Below are 20,446 nucleotides of genomic sequence, written 5' to 3' on the forward strand. Positions count from 1 at the left end.
AAACTGAAATCCATTCATTTAGGGAAAGGAAGGGAATAAACATTTGTATAGCAGCTATTATGTGTCAGGCACTACAATGCGCAATTCATAAATAGTCTCATTTGATCTTCACAACTTTGTAAGGTAAATGCCATTATTATCCCTATTTTACAGATGAAGAGACTTAGGTAAATATGGTTAAATGACATGCCCAAGGTCACACAGCTAGTAAGTGAAGCCAAAATATGAACTCAGGTCTTCCTGACTCAGGTCCAGCACTCTATACACTGTGCCACCAGCTTCCTTTTTCTTTTAAAAAGGAAGGAGTTCAAAGACATAACAGACTGTATGTAGTCATGAAGAGCTAATGACAGAATGCAATAAACACACAGCTCTGGTATTCCACTGCAGCAGTTTCTCCTATACATCCATAAAGACACCTGCATCGTCATCGTCGTCATCATCATCATCACCACCATAGCTAACTGTTACATTAGGCACAGTGCTATGAGCTTTACAATTATTATCTCATTCGATCCTCACAACAACCCTGGGAGGTAAGCATTACTATTATCCCTGTTTGATAGAGGTTAACAGCCAAACAGAAATTAAGTGACTTGCCCAGGGTCACCCAGCCAGTAAGCAGCTGAGGCCAGATCTAAGTTCTTCCTGATTCCAGGTCCAACATCTATTCACTGAGGCACTCAGCTGCCTTCTACCATGCTTCCACCATGATCTAGAGAAATCCACCTTTAGAAGCAAAAGAAAAGTTTAACCTCTAGAGACCTGTGTGATTCTTGGTCTCTCAATCCAAAGCAATTAGCCTACATACAAACAAGGTCAAAGGCACCAGTTTGAACCTATCGCTAATCCATTATTCCCAAAAGAAATGAACCAACACTATTGCATAGCCAAAGATCAAACCTCTAAACTTAGCTAGCTGCTTCCTGAATACCTGCTACTGGCCAAAAGAACTAGATGAAAGAGTGGACAGCTCAGGGCAAAGTAATTTCCAATACTAGAAAAATAATTCAAAGGACTTGTAATACTGAAAGTGAATTAATACTATCATCTTGGTATATGAAGATAAAATATTCTGCTAAATCCCTGGTCCATCTGGTTCCAAACAGAAACTTATCAGGGACATAAGATTTCCTAAGAACATCTGGTGTTTAGAGTCATTTAGTGAATGAAAGGAGAAACTCACTTACCTGTAGGAGTACACTTCTTATTGTTTCTCAAGGAGGAAAACAGGTATTGCCTTAAGTCTTCCATGTAGGGCAGCTGTATATACATTAAGCACTGTAACAGAAAGAAAAGCAATAAGAGAAGGAGAAACTAAATGGTGGGGAAGAGTATGGCTCATGCACCCTGTAAAAGCATTTCAACATGGTTGCTACACATATGGGTCATGGCAAGCAAAATATATCACTCTTGCTATAACTATATACAAACACAGTTTTGGGACCACTGAATGTTGAACAAATTTATTTTTTTTAAAAGATAATACCAGAGAAATACTTCAAAAACATGACATTTGGGCTCTCTCAACATACTTGGGAGTCAGGAAAGTCCTCATGGCTGGAATCCTGGGCACCAGGACCTTCCAACAGCCAGGAGGGACTCCTTCGAGAGGACAGCAAAGTGTTATCTCCATGAAATGTAAGGTAGTCCAGGTAGTATTTCAAATATGAGGGTGCTTTAGCAAACAGAATGTAAAAATAAACCATATATCTCATTCTCACTGGCTAGTCATCAATCCTATTGTAAAATGAAATGTTACCTACTCCCTTATGACCTTAATATTTAACTCAAAAACATGTATGAAACTTCTATAATGAAGACGGCACTGTGTTTGATGCTGAGGGCACACAGTTGGCCTTGACATAGACTCTGCTTTTCAGTAGCTTCTAATACAAGAGGGAGAAAGACATGAAAGGAAGATCACTTATGGTTTGTGCTGGTGGTGGAGGTAGCTAGAAAAGGTTCATGAAGGAGATAACACCTGATCAAGGTGTCAAAAAAGGGTAGGTTGTTCGTGCATGCGTAAGTGCTGTGTGCGTGTGTGTGTGTGTGTGTGTGTGTATGTGTGTGTGGAGAGAGGGAGGGAGAGTAAGAGAGACAGAAGACATCAAGAAAACAATTTGTAAAATCCTGACCCAAAAGACAAAAGAAAGGTAGAAAGGGGAATCTGTTCCAAGGATGGGAAATGGCAGGAACCAAGGCATGATGCCAGAAGGGGACAGAAAATGGATGGCAGATGGGAATGAATCTAGTCTTGCTGGTATGTGGAGTAAGTAAAGGCTAGAATGGCAGGTTGGAGCAAGACTGTACTGTAAGTGTTCTAAATGATAAGAAATTTATACTTTACTCAACTGGCAACAAAGAGTCATTAAAATTTTTTGAATAGGAGAATGATGATCAGGGTGGTGTGTAATGGAAATGCAGATTTAAAGATCTTCCCTGCCCCTAGGCTAACATGCACCTGGAGCCTGGTGTGGGAGGCTTGTTTTTCAGTAGATACTTTTTGATTGGCCAGTGGGTCAATGGGGTTGTTACATTCTCTGAGCCAGGAGAAGGCTATATAAGCCCTGATGTGTAGCTTTGTTTTGGGACTCACTTTGAGAAGTGTTCTGTGATTTGATCTGAATTCTGGGAAGCCGTTCTTGAGAGTCCCCCGGCTTTGAAAAACCCAGAATGTGGAAACCCAGATGTTGACTGGGTATGGATGTATGGTTGGACAGTTTGGAAATCTGTCTACTTGATGTTTCTGTCTTGATAATTATGCCTGTATACTTTGAGATTCAGGGTGCTGACCTTTTCTCCTGAATAAGGTAAATGATATATGTCTGACTGATTAAAGTAAGCTTGTTGACCCATTTTGAGTTGCTTTCCTTTAGCAAAGCAGATCCAAGAACCTGTATTGGCGGCAAACCCTGAGGACGCCCGGGGTGCTTGCTGCTACATGGTGTTATCAGAATGATTACTGAGGCAGTCTGCTAATTGGTCTTCTGCAATTTGGCTTAGATACTTAGTAGCTGTGAGATACTGTTCAAGTCACTTAACCTATCTGCCTCAGTTTCTTCAGCTGTAAAATAGGGATAACAGAACCTACCTCACATGTAATTGAGGATCAAATGAGATAATACCTGAAAAGCTCTTAGCCCAGTAACCAATAGATAGTGGGCAATTAATAAATGCTTATTTTCTTGCTTGCTTGCTTCCTTCCCTACTCTAGTCCATCTTAAACTCAGCTTTCAAAGTGATCTTCCTTCAGTATAAGCCTGAACATTCACCCTCCTATTCTTTCACACCTCCAGGATCAAATATAAAATCCTCGGCTTTTTAAAGGCCTTAATCCGGTCCCTCCCTATCTTTCCAGTTTCCTTATACCCTATTATTCTCCAAGAGCTCGGTAATCAGTGACAGTAGGCTTCTTGCTGTTCCTCACACTTGATCCTCCATCCCCCAATTTCCTGCATTTTCACTGGAGGTCTCCCTCTTCATCTCAGCCTCCTAGCTTCCCAACCTTCCTTCAAGGTTCAGCAAAAGGCCCATCTTGTATAAGAAGCCTTTCCCATACCTCCTTACTCTTAGTGCCCTCCCCTTGAGCCTATTCTCAATTCATTCCATCTGTAAGTTATTTACATGTTGTCTCCTTCATTAGACCGTCAACTCTTTGAAAACAGGGAATGTTTAGTGCTTGACCACAAATCAGAAACATTCTATACAGACCTCTGTCACAAAGTTAAGAGGTGAAATGACAGGAAGATGGGACAGCATACTGACACAGAAGAAGAGCTAAGGAGAGAAGGCTTTTTTTTCCACAAGAAAAGAACCAAGAGAAGGATAAAATTAAGATGAATGAGAGGAAATGACATTTGAAAAGGTCCTAGATAAGATGAAAGTGGATGGGATTAAGGGAATAGGTAAGGAACAGATAAGAGGACACAACCTTACTGAGGAGTAAGGATAAATCCCAGACAGGAAGAACAGAGGAAATAATGGATAACAATACTGAGAAACTGAAGAGAGAAGAGGGAAGTCCTGCTAGGTCTCAATCTTGACAATGAACTGAGAGGCAAGGTCACTTACTACCAGTATGGGGATTGCAGGCCTACTTAAGAGGCTCAAGAGAAGATTGAGAACAAAACATGAAGCAGTTCAAGTGCTGCTGCAAAAGCACTCTATAAATACACAAAAAGTCTGAACCTGCTACCGACTAACTTAACTGCTCACTTTGGGAAATTTATGAGCTTTTTCAAACTCCTCTGTCAACTTATTAGTGGCAAGCAGAGAGCTAAAAGGATGGCAGTGGAGTATTAACATTAGGAGTGAACCATAAGCAAGGAGGAAAAGAAGGAGAAGAGTAAGACAGGTTCTGCCCTCATACGTAGTGATGATGTATTATATGATTATTAAGCCTGTGATTATGCTGTTTCCTGTTCCAGGAATAGTCTCTTCTTGTTTTGCTGCTGAATTTCTTGAAAGTCCACCTCACACACTACCTCCTCCTGGAAGGCTTTGCCTTCACATTGTGAGGTGGGCCCACAGCACATACAGCACTGGGCCTGGAGTCAGGAAGACTGGAGTGCAACTATGACTTCAGACACTTACAAGCTGTGTGACCCTGGACAAGTCCATTAACTTCTGCTTGCTTCAGTTTCCTCATCTGAAAAATGGGAAAATAACAGCTCCCACTTCCCTGGGTTATTGTGAAGATCAAATGAGTTCATAACTAAAGCCCTCCACATGGTGCCTGGTACACAGTTTAAGGGCTATATAAATGCTACTATCATTATACTGGTATTCACACCTCACCTAGCCTATCATTCTGCTTCTCTCACACAGTGATCACACCTTTGCTTTTTCTTACAATTATCGATGGACATTATCTTATCTCCTAACCAGATGGGAAGCTCCATCAGGGCAGGGAGTGTAACTTATCTAACTGCACTTTCCCCAGAACCCAGCAGGTGCTTCAGGAGAGAAAGGGGCAGACTGGACACGTGGAGTAAATGGGGGTGAATTGAATATGTCGACCAAGTTGTGAGCATGAATGAATGACCAGGAGGACATTGAGACTGTTAGAAAAGGCAATGTGTTCAATCTTGCTGAGTTTGAGATATCTATGGCACATTCAAATGTCCAAAAGGCAGCTGGAGGTGAGCCTGGAGGACAGGAGAGAGGTCGGGAATGGATAAACAGAACTGAGAATCATCTAAATAAAGATAATTGAATCCACTGGAGTTGATCCTTAGACCTAACCTCTCTAGGTAGACAGTATAAAGAGAAGAGGGCTCAGGATAGTTAGTGGGTGTGACCTGAAGGAAGATGCAGCAAAAGAGACAGAGAAATAGTGGTCAGACAGGAGGGAGGGAGCAGAGTCCCAAAAACATGGAGAGAATATGCAAGTGAAGAGGGTGATGACAGTATCAAAGGCTTCTGTGTGGTCAAGAAGGCTGAGGCCTAAGAAGAAATCATCAGATTTGGCAAGTAAGAGATCACTGCTATTAATTACATAAAATTAAAAAGTTTTCCACAAACAAATCCAATACAGCATAGAAGTGAAAGAGTTAAACAAAGGAAAAAAAATCTTTGCAGCAAATTTGTCTGATAACACTCATTTCCAAGATACATAGGAACTGATTCAAAATTTATAAGAATAAGAGCCAGTCTCCAATTGCTAAATGGTCTAAAGATAAGAATAGGCAGTTCTCAGAACTGCCAAGCTATCTATAGATATTTGACAAAAAATGCTCCAAATCGCTAATAATAAAAGAAATGCAAATTAAAGCAATGCAGAGGTTCTACCTCATGCCTATTAGATTAGCAAAAATGACCAAAAAGAAAAAAAAGACAAACGTTGGAGGGGTAGTGGGAAAACAAATATACTGATGCAATGTTGGTACAACTGTAAAAGGATCTAACCATTCTGCAAAACAAAAATTTGGAATCATATCCCCAAACTAACTAAATAGTGCATGCCCTTTGACCCAGCAATATCACTGCTAGGCTAATTTCCCAATGAGATCAAAGAAAGAAAGTGTACAAAAATATTTATAGTTCTTTTTTATGGTGACAAAAAAGTAAAGTAAAAGGGTGCTCCTTTATTGAGAAAGAGCTTAAATAAACTTTGGAATATGAATATAATTGAATTCTACCGTGCTTTACAAAATGAGGAAAAAGACAGTTTCAAAGAGAAAGACTTGTATGAAGTGGTATAAAGGAAGGAGAATCAGAAAAAACAATTCATACTTTAACATCAATATTGTAAAAAAAGCTCAACCCTAATTCCTGAGGACTGATGAGAAAATTACCCACCTCATGTCAGAGATGATAAACTAATAGCAAAATAAACATTTTCTTGGACATGATTAAAGTGGGAATTTGTTTTGCTTGGCTGTACTTATGTGATACAGGGGGTCTTCTATTTCTATCCTTTTTCAGTGGATGGGGGAGTGGGGTAGGAAGAAGAAAATAAAGAATTCTTGATAACTATCAATTGAAAAAAAGAACTGAAGACACTTATTAGTAATACCTCCTATAGAAACACAATTCATTTATCATATCTAAAGCCTTGGCTTCAATTATCCCACAAAACTTTCAGACACATCTTTGTAAAATTCTTATAATGTACCATCAGGCATACAATATTTTCCCCATTTCACAGAGAAATTATAGCACAAACAGGAAACATACTGAAGTGTCATTAACTTCATCAATTCAATTAATTTTTTAAAATACCCTTTCTATTTTAAGTACTCTGTACAAATCTTTTTAGGAGATCAAGAAGGAACAGCACTGACCAGAGTATTAATTTAACTATTACCTCATAAGTTTGCTTGATAAAAGGAAAAGCTACGCCAACCTGGGGATTACATCTTTTGTCATACGCATATCGGACGATGGCTACCATGTCTAATTCATCCAACGCATGAATCAAGGAGGAGAGCGCCACTGCTGCTGCCTGGGAAGAGAGAGCCACAGGTTCTTGAGCACTTGTCCTAAGGGTGAAGGTTTATCACATTACATCTTTTCATTCTCATGTCAGAGTCAAAGAAGTAAGAAATAGTGACTACAAAGAGTGTACTCTGTGCTGCCTTCTATTGGCCAGTGTCAGTGCTATAGGAGCTGGAGATGGAAGGGACCTCATAGGTCATCTAAGAGAACACTGACATTCTACACATGAAAAAAATGAGATTAAAAAAAAGGGAAGTTAGGTCACACAAGAATTAAAACTCAAAGGCAGGATCCTGAGGGAAGGGCAATTTCTGTTACTTTAAATTTTACTTTAAGAAATTTTTTTCTTTATGGACCAAATTTTCTTTTCCATCATTATAATACCCCTTTAAATCTTCTTGGTCTGGATCATTTTAGTCTAATCCTAGCACATCACAGAATCATAGAACTCCTACTCTGAGAGAAGACTTTCTGGAAGTTAAAACACGAAAATTCTCCCAGGATCACAGATACAGATCTGGAAGGAACTTCAGAGGTCAAGTGAAACCTCAACATTTTACAGATGAAGGAAATGAGTCCCAAAGAAGCTAACGACTTGCCTTGGGTCACAAAGCACTTCAAAGTTTTCAAAAAATCCCTTTCCTACACTAGGCCCCTGGGGGGAGGTAGTAAAAATACTTTTATTCCAGTTTAACAAGTGAGACAACCAAGAGATTATATGACTACTCCATGGTCTGTAGCAGGACCCAAGAATAAGAAAAAAACTCTAGTTTCAATTCCCAGTTCTGACATTTCATAGTTTTATAATCTTATTGGACAAATCAGCTGGCTCCTTTGAGTCAGTTTTCTCATGTGTAAACTGTGGATGATAATACTAGTAATCAATCAATCAATATTTATTAAATGCCCACTATATGCTAGGCACTCTGCTAAGCATTTGTACTTGTAATAGTGCTTTGTGAACCTTAAAGGGCTTACTCATCCAAATACAGACCTCAAATTCTGTATCCATAAGAACACTTTTAAAAAGAAAGTTGTTTTCACCATTTGTCCTAGAAATATCCATTCTTTCAGAATAATAAACAATTAAGAACTAGAAGGGATTTAAAAGATGATCTATGTCAACTTCCTCATTCTAGCTCTAACAAATCTGATTCTATATGCCCAGTGTCTGTGCTTATACCATAACAGATTCCATTTATAATTTTGCCATTTTGATAAAGGTCACATGGATTTGCCAATGATATTGGGAAAGGCAAGAGTTATTTTTTTTTTCAATTAGGACATCATTTTGACAAAATGACACCTAATTTATTTTTATGGTCCAAAGATTTAAAGTTATCTCACCTCATCATCTTTTGCAGCAAACACTTTTAGAACTTGGTTTCCCATAAAGAATTTCCTGCGTACCTGCAAGGACAAAATTGGGGGAAATGTGGTTTTTGATCTAAAGCAAATGAAAAAGTGATCTTGTACATTATTAACCATACTGGGCACCAAGAAATTCTACTCACATTACTTCCACCAAACAGAATATTAGCCAAAAAAATAACATCCAGGACATCCAGAAGATATTTAATGATGCAGGGCAGGACTTCAGGATAGAAAGAACTGGATGTATAGTTCATCTACAGAAAGATGATGCTTAAACACACAGAAGCAAAGGAGAACAATGGAGGAAGGAGGGTCTATAATAGAATCCTAGGAAACACACAGGCCAAGGTGTTGGTTAAGTTTACAGGAAAGGATACAGATAAGTAGAAGGACCAAGAAGAAGCAATGTCCCCAAAGAAAAGGGAAAGGAGAGGGTCTGGGAGATACGGTAGTCAACAGTGTAAAAGCTACAAAGTTTGGAGTTAGAAGCCAACAATTTTCATAATCCTTGAAAGGGTTGAGAAATAAGTAGGTAGTAAATCTACATGACTCTTTCTGGGAGCGTGGCAGTAAAAGGGAGGGAGGGAGAGTCTGTGTGTGTGTATGTGTGTGTGTGTGTGTCTCTGTGTATCTGTGTATTTAGTGGATAGAAATCTTTATTATTTAGTTTTGCAAGTATGAGCTATTTCAAGGATACCAATCTCTGTACACCAAAAGAGGAGGTCTAAAAACATGTTACTCTTAGACCAACTTTTATCCTGTAACTCTTGTGTTAGAAGGTTAAAGGGTAAGTGTAGCTAGCTTAATTCCATAACTGATGACCCAGTCAGCTCTCTGGTCTTTGAAATGAACACATGGTATCAGAAAGGAAGAGCCTGAAGATTACAAAGAGTGGGAATGGTAAAAGGGACAATCTGTGGGAAAAGATAAGATGGAATCATTTGTGCATGAAGAGTTTATAATCTGACTCTGCAGTCTGACAGGACTAAAGAATTCTGGGTGACTTCTATGCCCCAATGAGGCATTAGAGGAAGACTGAAGTGCCCATGTATTAATGATAGGTAAATATAATATCTCAACGAGCCATTAGGAAAACAACTTAAACTTGCTTTGCACACAAATGTGGGAAAAAATACCGCACCTGAGAAGACCTACAGAATCCCAAAACAGAGAAGCATTTTCCTTCTGTTTTGTATTTCATTTGTCCCTCGTCCACTTTAGAGAAAGGAACGATATCACTCCCATAGCGGAACCCTGGAAAACAAGAAGAGCATCTAGTAGACAAATGGGGCTACATTTTTCACAAACTGAAATCAGCCCTATATATACATTAACAAATGATACATACTCCAGAGCTACATTCTGCTTTCTGGTATCTAAATCAAATTACTTTCCCCTATGACCAAGAAAAAAAAAGAAAACTCATACATACTCACCATAAACAGCATGGACATCTTACAGACCACTAAAAACACAGTCCTATTTCTTAAGTAGCACCTTCTATACCATAGTTCGTTACCCTAATGACTACCGGACTGAAAGAAAACCAAAGAAGCAAACACAGTATGTAAAGTTATACTTCAAAGATAAGCCTCAGTAGACTACAGGACAAGCATGCTTTGCAAACATAACAGAAATGCACTTCTACACAAATCAAGAGACACATATCACAAAAGGTGTCTGTAGGAAATGTACAGAATGTCTTAAAAACAAATACAGCTTGCCAGACACTTGAAAGAAAAAAAATCTAAAACTTTCATTTTTTTAAAAATTCAACTGATAATTTACTTAATAAATAATACTAATAAAGATTTCTATCCACTAAATACACAGACACACAGAGACACACAGACAGACAGACAGACACACACACACACACACTTTCTTTTTTCCTGGAGTAATGCTGCATATATTTTTCCCTTTTTAATTACTTACATCAGTTTCATAAAAGCAGGCTCTTGCTTTCTTATTAAATATGCATCTCTATTCTTATAGACTTTCCCTCAGGGAAAGTTATTGTCCTTCTTTTAAGCACTATTGTCGGAGGAGAGTACAGTGTCACCATAAGATGCTTATGGCTTTGGATGGAGAAATGAACAGCAGTCACAGCTCAACTATAAGAAACAAGATAACTAGATGTCTAGGGGTGGAATCTATGATCACAGTGACTGTTAATATCACTCTGCTGTTGTATTTTTTTTTAATTAAAAAAGAAGCAAGCTCCTGGTTCCATGAAATGTCTTTAGTAATTTAAAAACTAAACTGAGGACTAAATCTAAAATAAAAACCCAAAATCTAGCTAGGAAATATAGTTCATGGCACAAATTTCTAAGCAAAATGGTTTTCTAATTTTACCACGTGTCATAAGTCAATCTTTTAACTTTAACAGGAACCCAATTAGGATCATCTTATAATTTTTGGCTAACCTACTTAAAGATCAAATAAGTAGCTCTATAACTTTTTTTTGGGGGGGGGGGGTTTGGTGGTGGTGGTGTATTTGACATGTCGAGGAACACAGAACATCCACAAAAATATATAATTATTTTGGTCTCTACATGAACTCACCTACCCTTCATTCTCTCCATCTGAAGTTAGGAGGCTTGGGGTACAGGGACAGAGATATAACAGTTGAGGGCAATAAGAGGGTAAGACAAAGCTGCAGTGAGACTTTCTGCTTCTGGACCCCACATCGGGAAAGATTAGTCAGCAATGGACAGTTGTAGAATGGCAAAAATGGGGTCTATGGCCAGGCAGGAAGAAGAAAAAGTCAATGCTACAGGTTCCCAGGAGCACAGAAGAATTTTTTTGTTTTTTAATTTATAAACAAGTATGGAATTTGGAAAATGTAGAGTGATGACATATATACATGCATATATACATATAAACACACATACACCTAAGAACCATGTCTCTATCTTAACCATTCATTTGGGATCAAGCAATTCTACCAGTTAAATGTCATCTAGACCCTCCTGGTGTGTAAGAGGAGGGTTAGGTGAGGGTTGCTCTCCATTTAGATGGATATAGAAGATCAAATGAGGACTAATAAATATGATTCTAAGAACCCTAACAAATACAAAACACTAAATCAAAGTAAATTATTTTCACTGTCCCTCAAACTAACTTAGGAAGCAATTTGATTGGAAGTGAAACCACAGAAATCTACTTATACAAAACATTCATCATAGAAGAGAAAAAGAAAGTTAAGCCAAAATTTATTTAAGTCTTATGAATACAAGCATTCTCTTAGCAAGTGGGTCTCAAAATTTAAAATAAACCGGGCATGAAATCCATTCCTTGGGCACTTAAAAGTCAGGAAGACAGAACATCAGAATATACAAGTCATGCAGTCCAAGACCCAAGGGATGAGGTGAATGGCCAGGTTAAGTTCTTATTTCAAATTTCTACACTCTCATAACTCAGAGAAGTAGACTGCTTGAAGCCCACTGAAGGATGTAATGCCACATTTCAAGTCATTCACTTCTCATAATACAAATCCTAACCTGCCTCACACCACACTGAGTAAAACCTACTTGATGCAGAGTTTTAAAATATTGATCCCACTTGGCATGACAAGGGAAAAGGCAGTAACTACATACCTTGGATAGTGTCTTCTTTCTGGACTTCAGTTTCATCATCATCATTTAAGCAGTAAACTGTTTCCTTTTGTATATCTTCTTTCCTTAGAGTTCTAGCATCTACAACTGTCCAACTTTTTTTTACTTTCTCCTGCGTAACCTTATTTCCAAAAGAAAAGTAGAAATGAGGGAACAATTATAAATCTTCAAAACCTCGCAATTTTGATCCTTATGAGAAACACATCTAGAGCCTTCTCTTTGGTTCCAAAACACAATCCAAACAAACTACTGTAGTATCCTGTTTCCTCTTTTTGTTTAGTATTTATCTTTTTAAATTTATTTAATTTTTACCTTAGGATTCCAAATATACCCTTCTCCCTCTCCTACCCAATGAGATAACAAAGGATAAAAAAAGGTGACTCAACAAATTTATGTAATAAATAATAAATGCATATAAGCACATGTGACAGTATACACAAGGTTCTACACCCATAAGCTTTACCACCGCTGACATGAAGAGGGAGGTACATATTCTCAATTCTTTTCTAGAGTCAAGGTTGATTATTTTCATTACACAATAACTCGTTTCACTGGGGCTTTTTGTGGTTGTTATTCTTTCTCTCTACATCCTTGCAGTTACTGAGTATAATGGTTTTCTGACTGGTACTCCCTTTCCTTTGTACCAGTTCATAGAAATCTTCCTTTGCTTCTTCAAATTCTTTATCTTGCTCCATTGCACACATGCCACAATGTGCTTAGCCATTCCCCAATCAATGGGCATCCACTCTGTTTCAGTTCTCTGCTACTACAAAAAATACTGCTATGAATATTTTGGTGCACATGTGGCATCCTTTCCCTTTATCCTTTTGGGGTACACACCTAGAACTGGGATCTCTGGGTCAATCCAGAAATGATCAGACCAAGTCTTGGCTATTTCATTTACTGACACACATAAGAGAGCAGGTGTCAGAGGCAACTAAAATTCATTTTATCATCAATCAACCGGTATTCATGATGGGCCTCATTTGAGTCAAACTCTGTGCTAAGGACTAGGGATTATACAGTTAAAAAAAGAACTTACATTCTATCAGGAAAGACAATTTTTATATAAAAATAAAGATACAAATACAAAACACATATAAGGTAATTTTTTTTTTTAAAGCAATCGGGGTTAAGTAACTTGCTCAAGGTTACAAAGCCAGTTATTTCTGGGTGTGGTGCTAAGTATCTGCACCCAGATTTGATCCCCAGGTCATCCCGACACCGGAGCTGGTGCTATTACTGGCTGCCCCCATATAAAATAACTTAATGAGAGGAGGGGGGGTCACCAGCAGTCAGAGCAAACAGTTAAGGTTTCAGGTAGAAAATTACCTCTGAGAAGAGAGTTCTAAAGAAAATAATGGATTTTAAAAGGTAGAGGAGGTGAGGTACATATGCATTGTAGGCATGGGGGAAAGCAAGTAGAAAGGCACTGACAACTACAATCTCTGTGGGTAGAGCTTACCTCTTCTGCCTTTTCAGTGCTCTCTAAAGGTGCTGAATGTGTAACTATGAATAGACATACCTGTATTCCCAGGTCTAGGGCCCTTAGTGGGGACAGTCACTTTCTAATCAACTCAGTAAGGAAAGCCTGGAAGAGAAGCCTATGTTGCTGATTCTCAGAAATACTCAAACAAGAAAGTCTGTATGTGAAATGACATAAAGACTACTTCTAAGACTTCTGCACTTTGGAAATCTTTCTTTGGATATTAAAAAAAAAAAAAACAAGCAAGGGGCAGAGCCAAGATGGTGGAGTAGAAGCCCTGACCTCCCTGCGGCTCTGGCTTCCACCTTCCCCAATCCATGTAAAAAGGGGACTCTAAACAAACTGTGGAGCTGCAGAACCCACAAAATGACACAGAGAAGCTAACCTCCCACCGACGACGGCCTGACAGGCCAGCAGGAATAGGCCAGTGCAGCGCTCTGGGAGCCGAGCCAGGCCCAGCCCCACGCCGACGTTTTAGCCCCAGGGCGGGACTGACCAGAGGGACTCCAAATCAGCAGCAGCTGTGGCCATTTCCACATTTATCAATACATAGATTCGAAGAACAAAGTGAGAGGTCAGTGCAGTCTGGACTTTGGGACCCAGTAAGTAGGAGTGTGTGGCTTTTGCACCCGGGGCGAGAAACCGCTGAGACACTGGCACAGCCAGCCAGTGCCACGTGGTAGCTTCAGCTCCTGGCCTGCAGAATGTAGGGGGACCAAGCACCAGTCTGAGGGGTAATCGCTCTTGCTTTAACCTGCTTGGATCTGGATTGCAGTCTAGGGTGGAGGTCCTGGGGTGTGTGTCCAGCTTGCCAGAGTGTGTAGAGACCTCAGAGAGGGCACCCATCTAAAACCTCCAGAAGCTGAGAAAACCCCAGCGTTTGGGACAAAAGCTCCCCTGTCTGGTGGCAGAGTCCTATTGTGGCAAAAAGCCTAGGGGCCAAGTGACTGAGGGGTGACATGACCAGGCAAAGGAAACAAAGCAGACAGAAGATTCCAACATTACACTCCTATTTAGGGGACAAAAAGGAGCAAAGCATGGAACAGGAGGAAAACAGCGTAGTCAGAACTCCTACACCAAAAGCTTCAAAGGAAAATACAAGCTAGTTACAGGCCATAGAAGACCTTAAGAAGCAGATAAGAGAAGTGGAAGAAAAATTGGGAAGAGAAATGAGAACAATGCAAGAAAATTATGAAATGAGACTCAACATCCTGACTGAGGAAAATAATTCCCTAAAAAACAGACTAACTCAAATGGCAAAAGAGGCTCAAAAAGGCAATGAGGAGAAGAATGCCTTAAAAAGCCAAATTTGCCAGATGGAAAAAGAATCTCAAAAGCTCAATGAGGAGAATCATTGCTTCAGAATTAGATTGGAGCAAATGGAAGCTAGTGACTTTATGAGAATCAAGATGTTGTTAAACAGATCCAAACAAATGAAAGAATAGAAGGCAATGTGAAATATCTCATGGAAAAAACCACTGACCTGGAAAATAGATCCAGGAGAGATAATTTAAAAATTATTGGACTACCTGAAAGCCATGATCAAAGTAAGAACCTAGAAATCGTCCTCCAGGAAGTTCTCAAAGAAAACTGCCCTGATGTTTTAGAACCAGAGGGCTAAAATAGAAGTTGAAAGAATCCACTGATCACCTCCTGAAAAAGATCCCCAAAAGAAAACTCCTAGGAATATTATAGCCAGGTTCTGGAATTCTTGCTGAGAACCCAAACCAAAAATTGATAAGATTTTCTCAGTATCATACCGATAACTTTCCAAAATAAAAGTAAACTTTATTATTTGCATGATTTTAATTACTGCCCCCCCATCCCTCCAAAAACAGAAAAAGGAAGAAAAAGTCCTGTCCCGGAGTAAGGAATGCATCAGTAACTCTCCAACATTATTTCCCACTGTTCTCCTTTACAAATTCTACTGGCCAGCAATGCAGACCTCCTTGATGTTCCTCAAATAAAGCTAGATTTGGAATCAGAAAATTTGGGTTCAAATCTTAGTTCTCTTATTTACTCCCCATGTAACCATGGGCAAACTCTGTAAACTCCTTGGAGCCTGTTTTCTTATCTGACAAATGAGAAAATTGATGGATGGAATACATGGTCTCTGAGGGATCTTAATGCTCTGAATCCTGTTACCTCCACCAGGTCTAAATTATCTGCACAGATATAGAAAGAATGCGAATATCTAAAAATGACTGAGAATGAACACAAACTACTTGAACCAACTAGAGCCCTTCCCCACCAAGCCTTTTACCCAGTAGCTACAAAGAACACCTACTCTCAGGAGATTATTTTTAATGAATAGTGAGATATCCAAAAGCAAGGCTTCAAGATCAGTAAGCAGAGGAAGAAATAATTCACATGTAAATAACCAATTAAGTATACATGAACAGTTATATCTACCATAGGGTAGGCACAGTGTCATTTCTTTGAACATTCTATTTCTGTTACTTACTGATTTGTAGGCCACAATCCTTATAGACAGATTAGAGCCAATGGTCAGTTGGCAGGGCCAGGGCATGGGTCTCCTTTCAATTTTCTTAAAGATGCACAGCTGCCTCAGACTCTCACTAAGTAATGGAAAAAAAAGTAATAAAGACAACAGTGTGATACTCGAGAGCAAAAAAACTAATGTAACTTATTCTGGAAAATGCACTGGGCTTTCTAGAATAAGCAGTGTGTTCTGTTTGTAATAAATATTGTAATAAATATTCTTAGAAGAATAGCAGGAGGCATCAGGAAAACAACAGCCACTGGTTGGGAAAGAGCCAGGAGGTGACAGAGACTGGCTCAGGGGAGAATGAATTGAATGTCCTGATTGACCTCACTCTCTTCCCCCATCCAGCCCTTTCCTATAATTTTTCTTCATATGATTACATGTGAATTAAAACAGAGACATGATGTGGTGGGAATGAGGGATGGAAGGCCCCAGAAAGCAAACAGGATATGTTGTGGAGATATTGTACTAAAGCAATCGCCTCCAACAAATCTTTAGTTAATTAAATGGTTGGGTATTGCCCCCCCACCCCCACCCCTATAAAAGTAGCATAACCTTATGATTCAATTAATTCTAAGTCTTTTAAATAAAAGGTCTGATGCTTTACTGCCTGTGTGTAGTTAAATAAAGGGGAAGAGGTATGGGATAGGATGAGGAGCTTAGTACTGCATTATTTAGCCTTGGGGTACAAGAAAAGAATATTTATAATTCTTTCAGGCAAGAGTTACAAGTATTTACCAAACCATGGAAAAACAAAAACAAGAAAAGGGGCTATATGATTTCCCCAAAAAGGAAGAAGTTGGCTGCCTTCTAAAATGGGGGCCCTTACCCACAAAGCTCCTAAGTCATAGGAGAGCTAGTGACAAGGTCTCTATCTTGGCAGCTCCCTCAATAAGTGATGAGACAAGGTAACAAATGGTCCAATACACACAGTGTTAAAACTGAAAACTGACCTAGAAAAAGGTGAAATGATTTAAGCTACTTATCTAGAGAGGGAATGAAGGACTATCTGACACATAAAACAAATAGGCAAATGGCTGGCACCCTGGAAAGTAGCTTCTCAGTCCTGTAAATAACCTGAGGAAATGAGATTCCATTTGAGAGCCACATCACAGCTATTTCCTGGGGCTGGCTCTAAGATCAAGGCCTCTGGGGATCCGGAGCAGACCTGAGACCCCAGGGATGACACTAGAATTTAAACTCTTGCAAATGTTTTACAAATGGAGTTAAGCCTAAATTCCTGGCTGGTGTACAGGTCTCCAGGACTGACTGGTGGGGCCAAGGGGGGAGGAAAGAGGACCCACAGAGAAGAACAGTATGGATTAACAGTCAATGGATTAGCAGGGAATGGCTTGAGGCCAGAATCCCTACTGTGGTATGTACTATTCATCCTAGAGATAAGTCACATCCTCATTGAAATTCTGTCTTTATCCTCCCTGATTCCCCTAGGGTGATCTGTACAAGGCTGTCCCAAGAAATAAGACATTAAGTGCACTGCCAATATTTTCCCAACCAACCCTTCGACATAGTTTATACCACTGGGGAGCCAAAACACCCTCCAGAGAATAGGAAGCTAAGGCTCAGAGTTGACTACACTCAGAGGGGCCATCATATGTGTCAGTGGGAATGGAACACAGGGGTTGTTGCTTTCCACTTGATCCTGCACATCCTTAAGTAAACATCTCTAAGTTACTTCTAGCACCTTCTAATTAATTTCAACTCAAGCATTTATTAGCTAGTCTGTCAACCTAACATAGCTGACTGAGAACCAAAGCAGTATTTATAATTGTAGGGATATAGAACAAGGTAGGTAACTATTCTTCTGTCGGTGAGTAGTATAAGAGAAACTTATTTATATGAAAGGTTTTAAGTTTTTATTTCATTTTTCCTTCCCATCAGTCACATGAAATAAACAGTTCTAGACAATGATTCTCAAACTGCTACAGAAACCTAGAATTTTCGAACAGTCCAAGGATTCCAGTAGTATCAGAATGTTGCTTTCTGCTGGTCATAAAAGGCATGTATGATTTAGCCAACATAAAGAAAAACTGGAGGGTAGACCGAAATCAATATGGTGATTAAAAACAACCACCCCCTGATTTTTTGCTAGTTGAAAGTCAGTCAGTAAATGTGCCTAATAATGTATGATACACATTCAGTTCATTTACAGTATGCCTCAGTATAACGCATATAAAATAAGTGGTATCCATTTATATTCTTGTCTTGAAGAGACATGAAAGAAGTTTTAATAAACAAGGCTAAGATGAAGAAACGAATAACCCAAAGATGTAGATGAATACAAATCCAAAATACAGAAGAAATGGAAATATGGATCTGCAACTTGAGTCTACTCTGAAATGATTCTGAAATATACAGTGTGTTATGTTACCAATATTTTAACAGTTGCATAGTTCTCACAAAATTGTAAGTGCATTTACAAGCAAAACATAGTGAATTCAAAAATCAAAACCTCTAAGTACGAATGGAAATGAAATTAATTTAAACAACACCCCCCAAAATGGCTTATTTACAAGAAAACAGATATCGTCGTGAAGTATCTTAATAAAATGAAGGGTCTGTGCTCCTCATTACAAAACACTTCTAGATAGCAAATGACCTACTGCAGGAGTAAGACATCTGTAGTTCTGTTAGTTTCAGAATGTAAGCTCCTTGAGAGCAGAGATCATTGCATTCTTTGTATCTTTAGCACTAGAACTTTGCCCAGTGCTTGGTATGTAGTAGAGCTTTAAGTAGTAGAGATTATTGATCGACTGAATAAAAGAAAACAGAAAGTAAGAATTTTTTAAAAGTGAGGTTTGGTAGTAAGCATTAGTAGTAAGCATTTTAAAACAATTTTAAAAGATTTAACTACTGGGGCGGCCAGGTGGCACAGTGAGTGAGAGCACTGGCCCCAGAGTCAGGATGACCTGGGATCAAATCCGGGCTCAGATACTTAGCACCACACCCAGAAATAACTGGCCATGTAACCTTGAGCAAGTTACTTAACTCCAATTGCTTAAAAAAAAAAAAGATTTAACTACAAAGGTTCAGAAAAAGTTTTCATTCAGGGGGATTTCCTTTTTTGTTATTAAAAAAAACAAAACCCCAGAGGATCTTAAAGAATTCGTCAGGGCTATGCTGGAACTAATTCAATGCGACCTGTGGGAACCAACTGTTAAATTTTCAGCATCAGCATTTACACCTTGGAAACTGGCAGCTACTACAAATAGTAGCTACAAATCCGGACTTGATTTATTGTTTTGTTAATGGTCTAGAATTAATAAAGTGATGGAGAAAATTTCAACAATGCAGATTAAACTTAAAAGTGTGTCCTACATACACATCTTTCTTCAGAGAGAAGTTTGTTCAATATAATTTAGTAAGCACTTGTTAAGTGTGTTCTATGTGCCGGGCACTGTGCTAAGCACTGTTAAACATTTTACCATCACATCACTGAGTCTAGCTCAACTGAAAAACTATTTTGATATATGATGCATCAAAATCTGTTTAGGATATTTACAATTTTCTTATGCTGTCACTCAGTGATATGTCTTTCAGCAAAAGCAGTATTATGCTTACCATTAGTTATGTTTCTTTGCAATTATGGGTGGAAATAAAGGATTGTAAGCATGTGTTTACCTACCTAACGTGGTCTAAAAGCCTAAAGTTTAAAAAACACTATTACGCAGCCAGCAAACATTCACATCATTACATCAACTGACAAAATGATATAAACCATTTAATATATGAGGATTATATTAAAAAAGCATATAGGATCTAATATTTGGTATAACTTTCCATATCTATGGTCATTTTAGGTGGTGGGCACACCAACAGAAGGGACTAAGAAAAGCACTGGAGGTAAATAGGAAGGAGGGGGAGACAATATCTTTGTGCCTCCTATGCAGCTTTCTGCCATTGTGTGTGGGATGATACCTGCACATCTCCAAATTCAATTAAAATAGACAATCCAAAAGAAACAGAGGATCTATTCTAGCCATTCATAAATTTCCCACAAATTTAAAAGCATATCATACCTCTTTTTTTTTTTTCTGGAAAAGGCAAAGAAATAAAAGTTCTGGCTCAAATAATGACAAAAAAAAGGATCCAGGAAGTCATGGAGACAAATCCAGATCTTAGATAACTTGCTATCAATCAAGTCTCCTGTTCCCTTACCTGAAGGAGTAAATCTCATTTAGACCATCTTCCCCCTCCAGTGACATCATCATGTCTTTCACCACACCAACACCTTCTTTTTGTTGCTCAGTGAGTCCTTTCTGTGGAAGGGATGGTTTGTGTCTCTCAGAGTGAAAGCTTCTATCACTTGTATCCCCAGCCCCATCTTCTTCATCAACTGGAAAAGGAAGACTGTAAGGCAAAGAACAGTATTAATAACTGTTATGTCCACAAAAACAGAACTCCTACAACAAAACAGACTCATTTCTATCAATAGAAAATGCACGATTCCATTTTTGAATAGTAATTTTAGTCCACATGTGTAAGATAAAAGAAGTAGGAGTC

General features: G+C 38.8%; 1 protein-coding gene across 1 annotated transcript in view; it reads right to left on the bottom strand.

Moving 5' to 3' along the window:
• Nucleotides 1-20,446, bottom strand: part of XRCC5 (X-ray repair cross complementing 5) — a 131,942-nt gene that overhangs the window by 100,288 nt on the left and 11,208 nt on the right. Inside the window, exons 6-12 of the mRNA XM_069075187.1 lie at nt 20,102-20,293; nt 15,884-15,998; nt 11,916-12,054; nt 9,458-9,570; nt 8,290-8,352; nt 6,812-6,949; nt 1,191-1,281 (exon numbers count right to left, since the gene is read on the bottom strand). Coding sequence (XP_068931288.1) covers nt 1,191-1,281; nt 6,812-6,949; nt 8,290-8,352; nt 9,458-9,570; nt 11,916-12,054; nt 15,884-15,998; nt 20,102-20,293 — 851 coding nt within the window. The remainder of the gene's footprint in view (nt 1-1,190; nt 1,282-6,811; nt 6,950-8,289; nt 8,353-9,457; nt 9,571-11,915; nt 12,055-15,883; nt 15,999-20,101; nt 20,294-20,446) is intronic.

This window comes from Petaurus breviceps, unplaced genomic scaffold (genome assembly GCF_028583685.1).
Source record: "Petaurus breviceps papuanus isolate PSGF00001 unplaced genomic scaffold, PetGlider_PUasm1.0 90903, whole genome shotgun sequence".
In the NCBI taxonomy this organism is placed as follows: domain Eukaryota; kingdom Metazoa; phylum Chordata; class Mammalia; order Diprotodontia; family Petauridae; genus Petaurus; species Petaurus breviceps.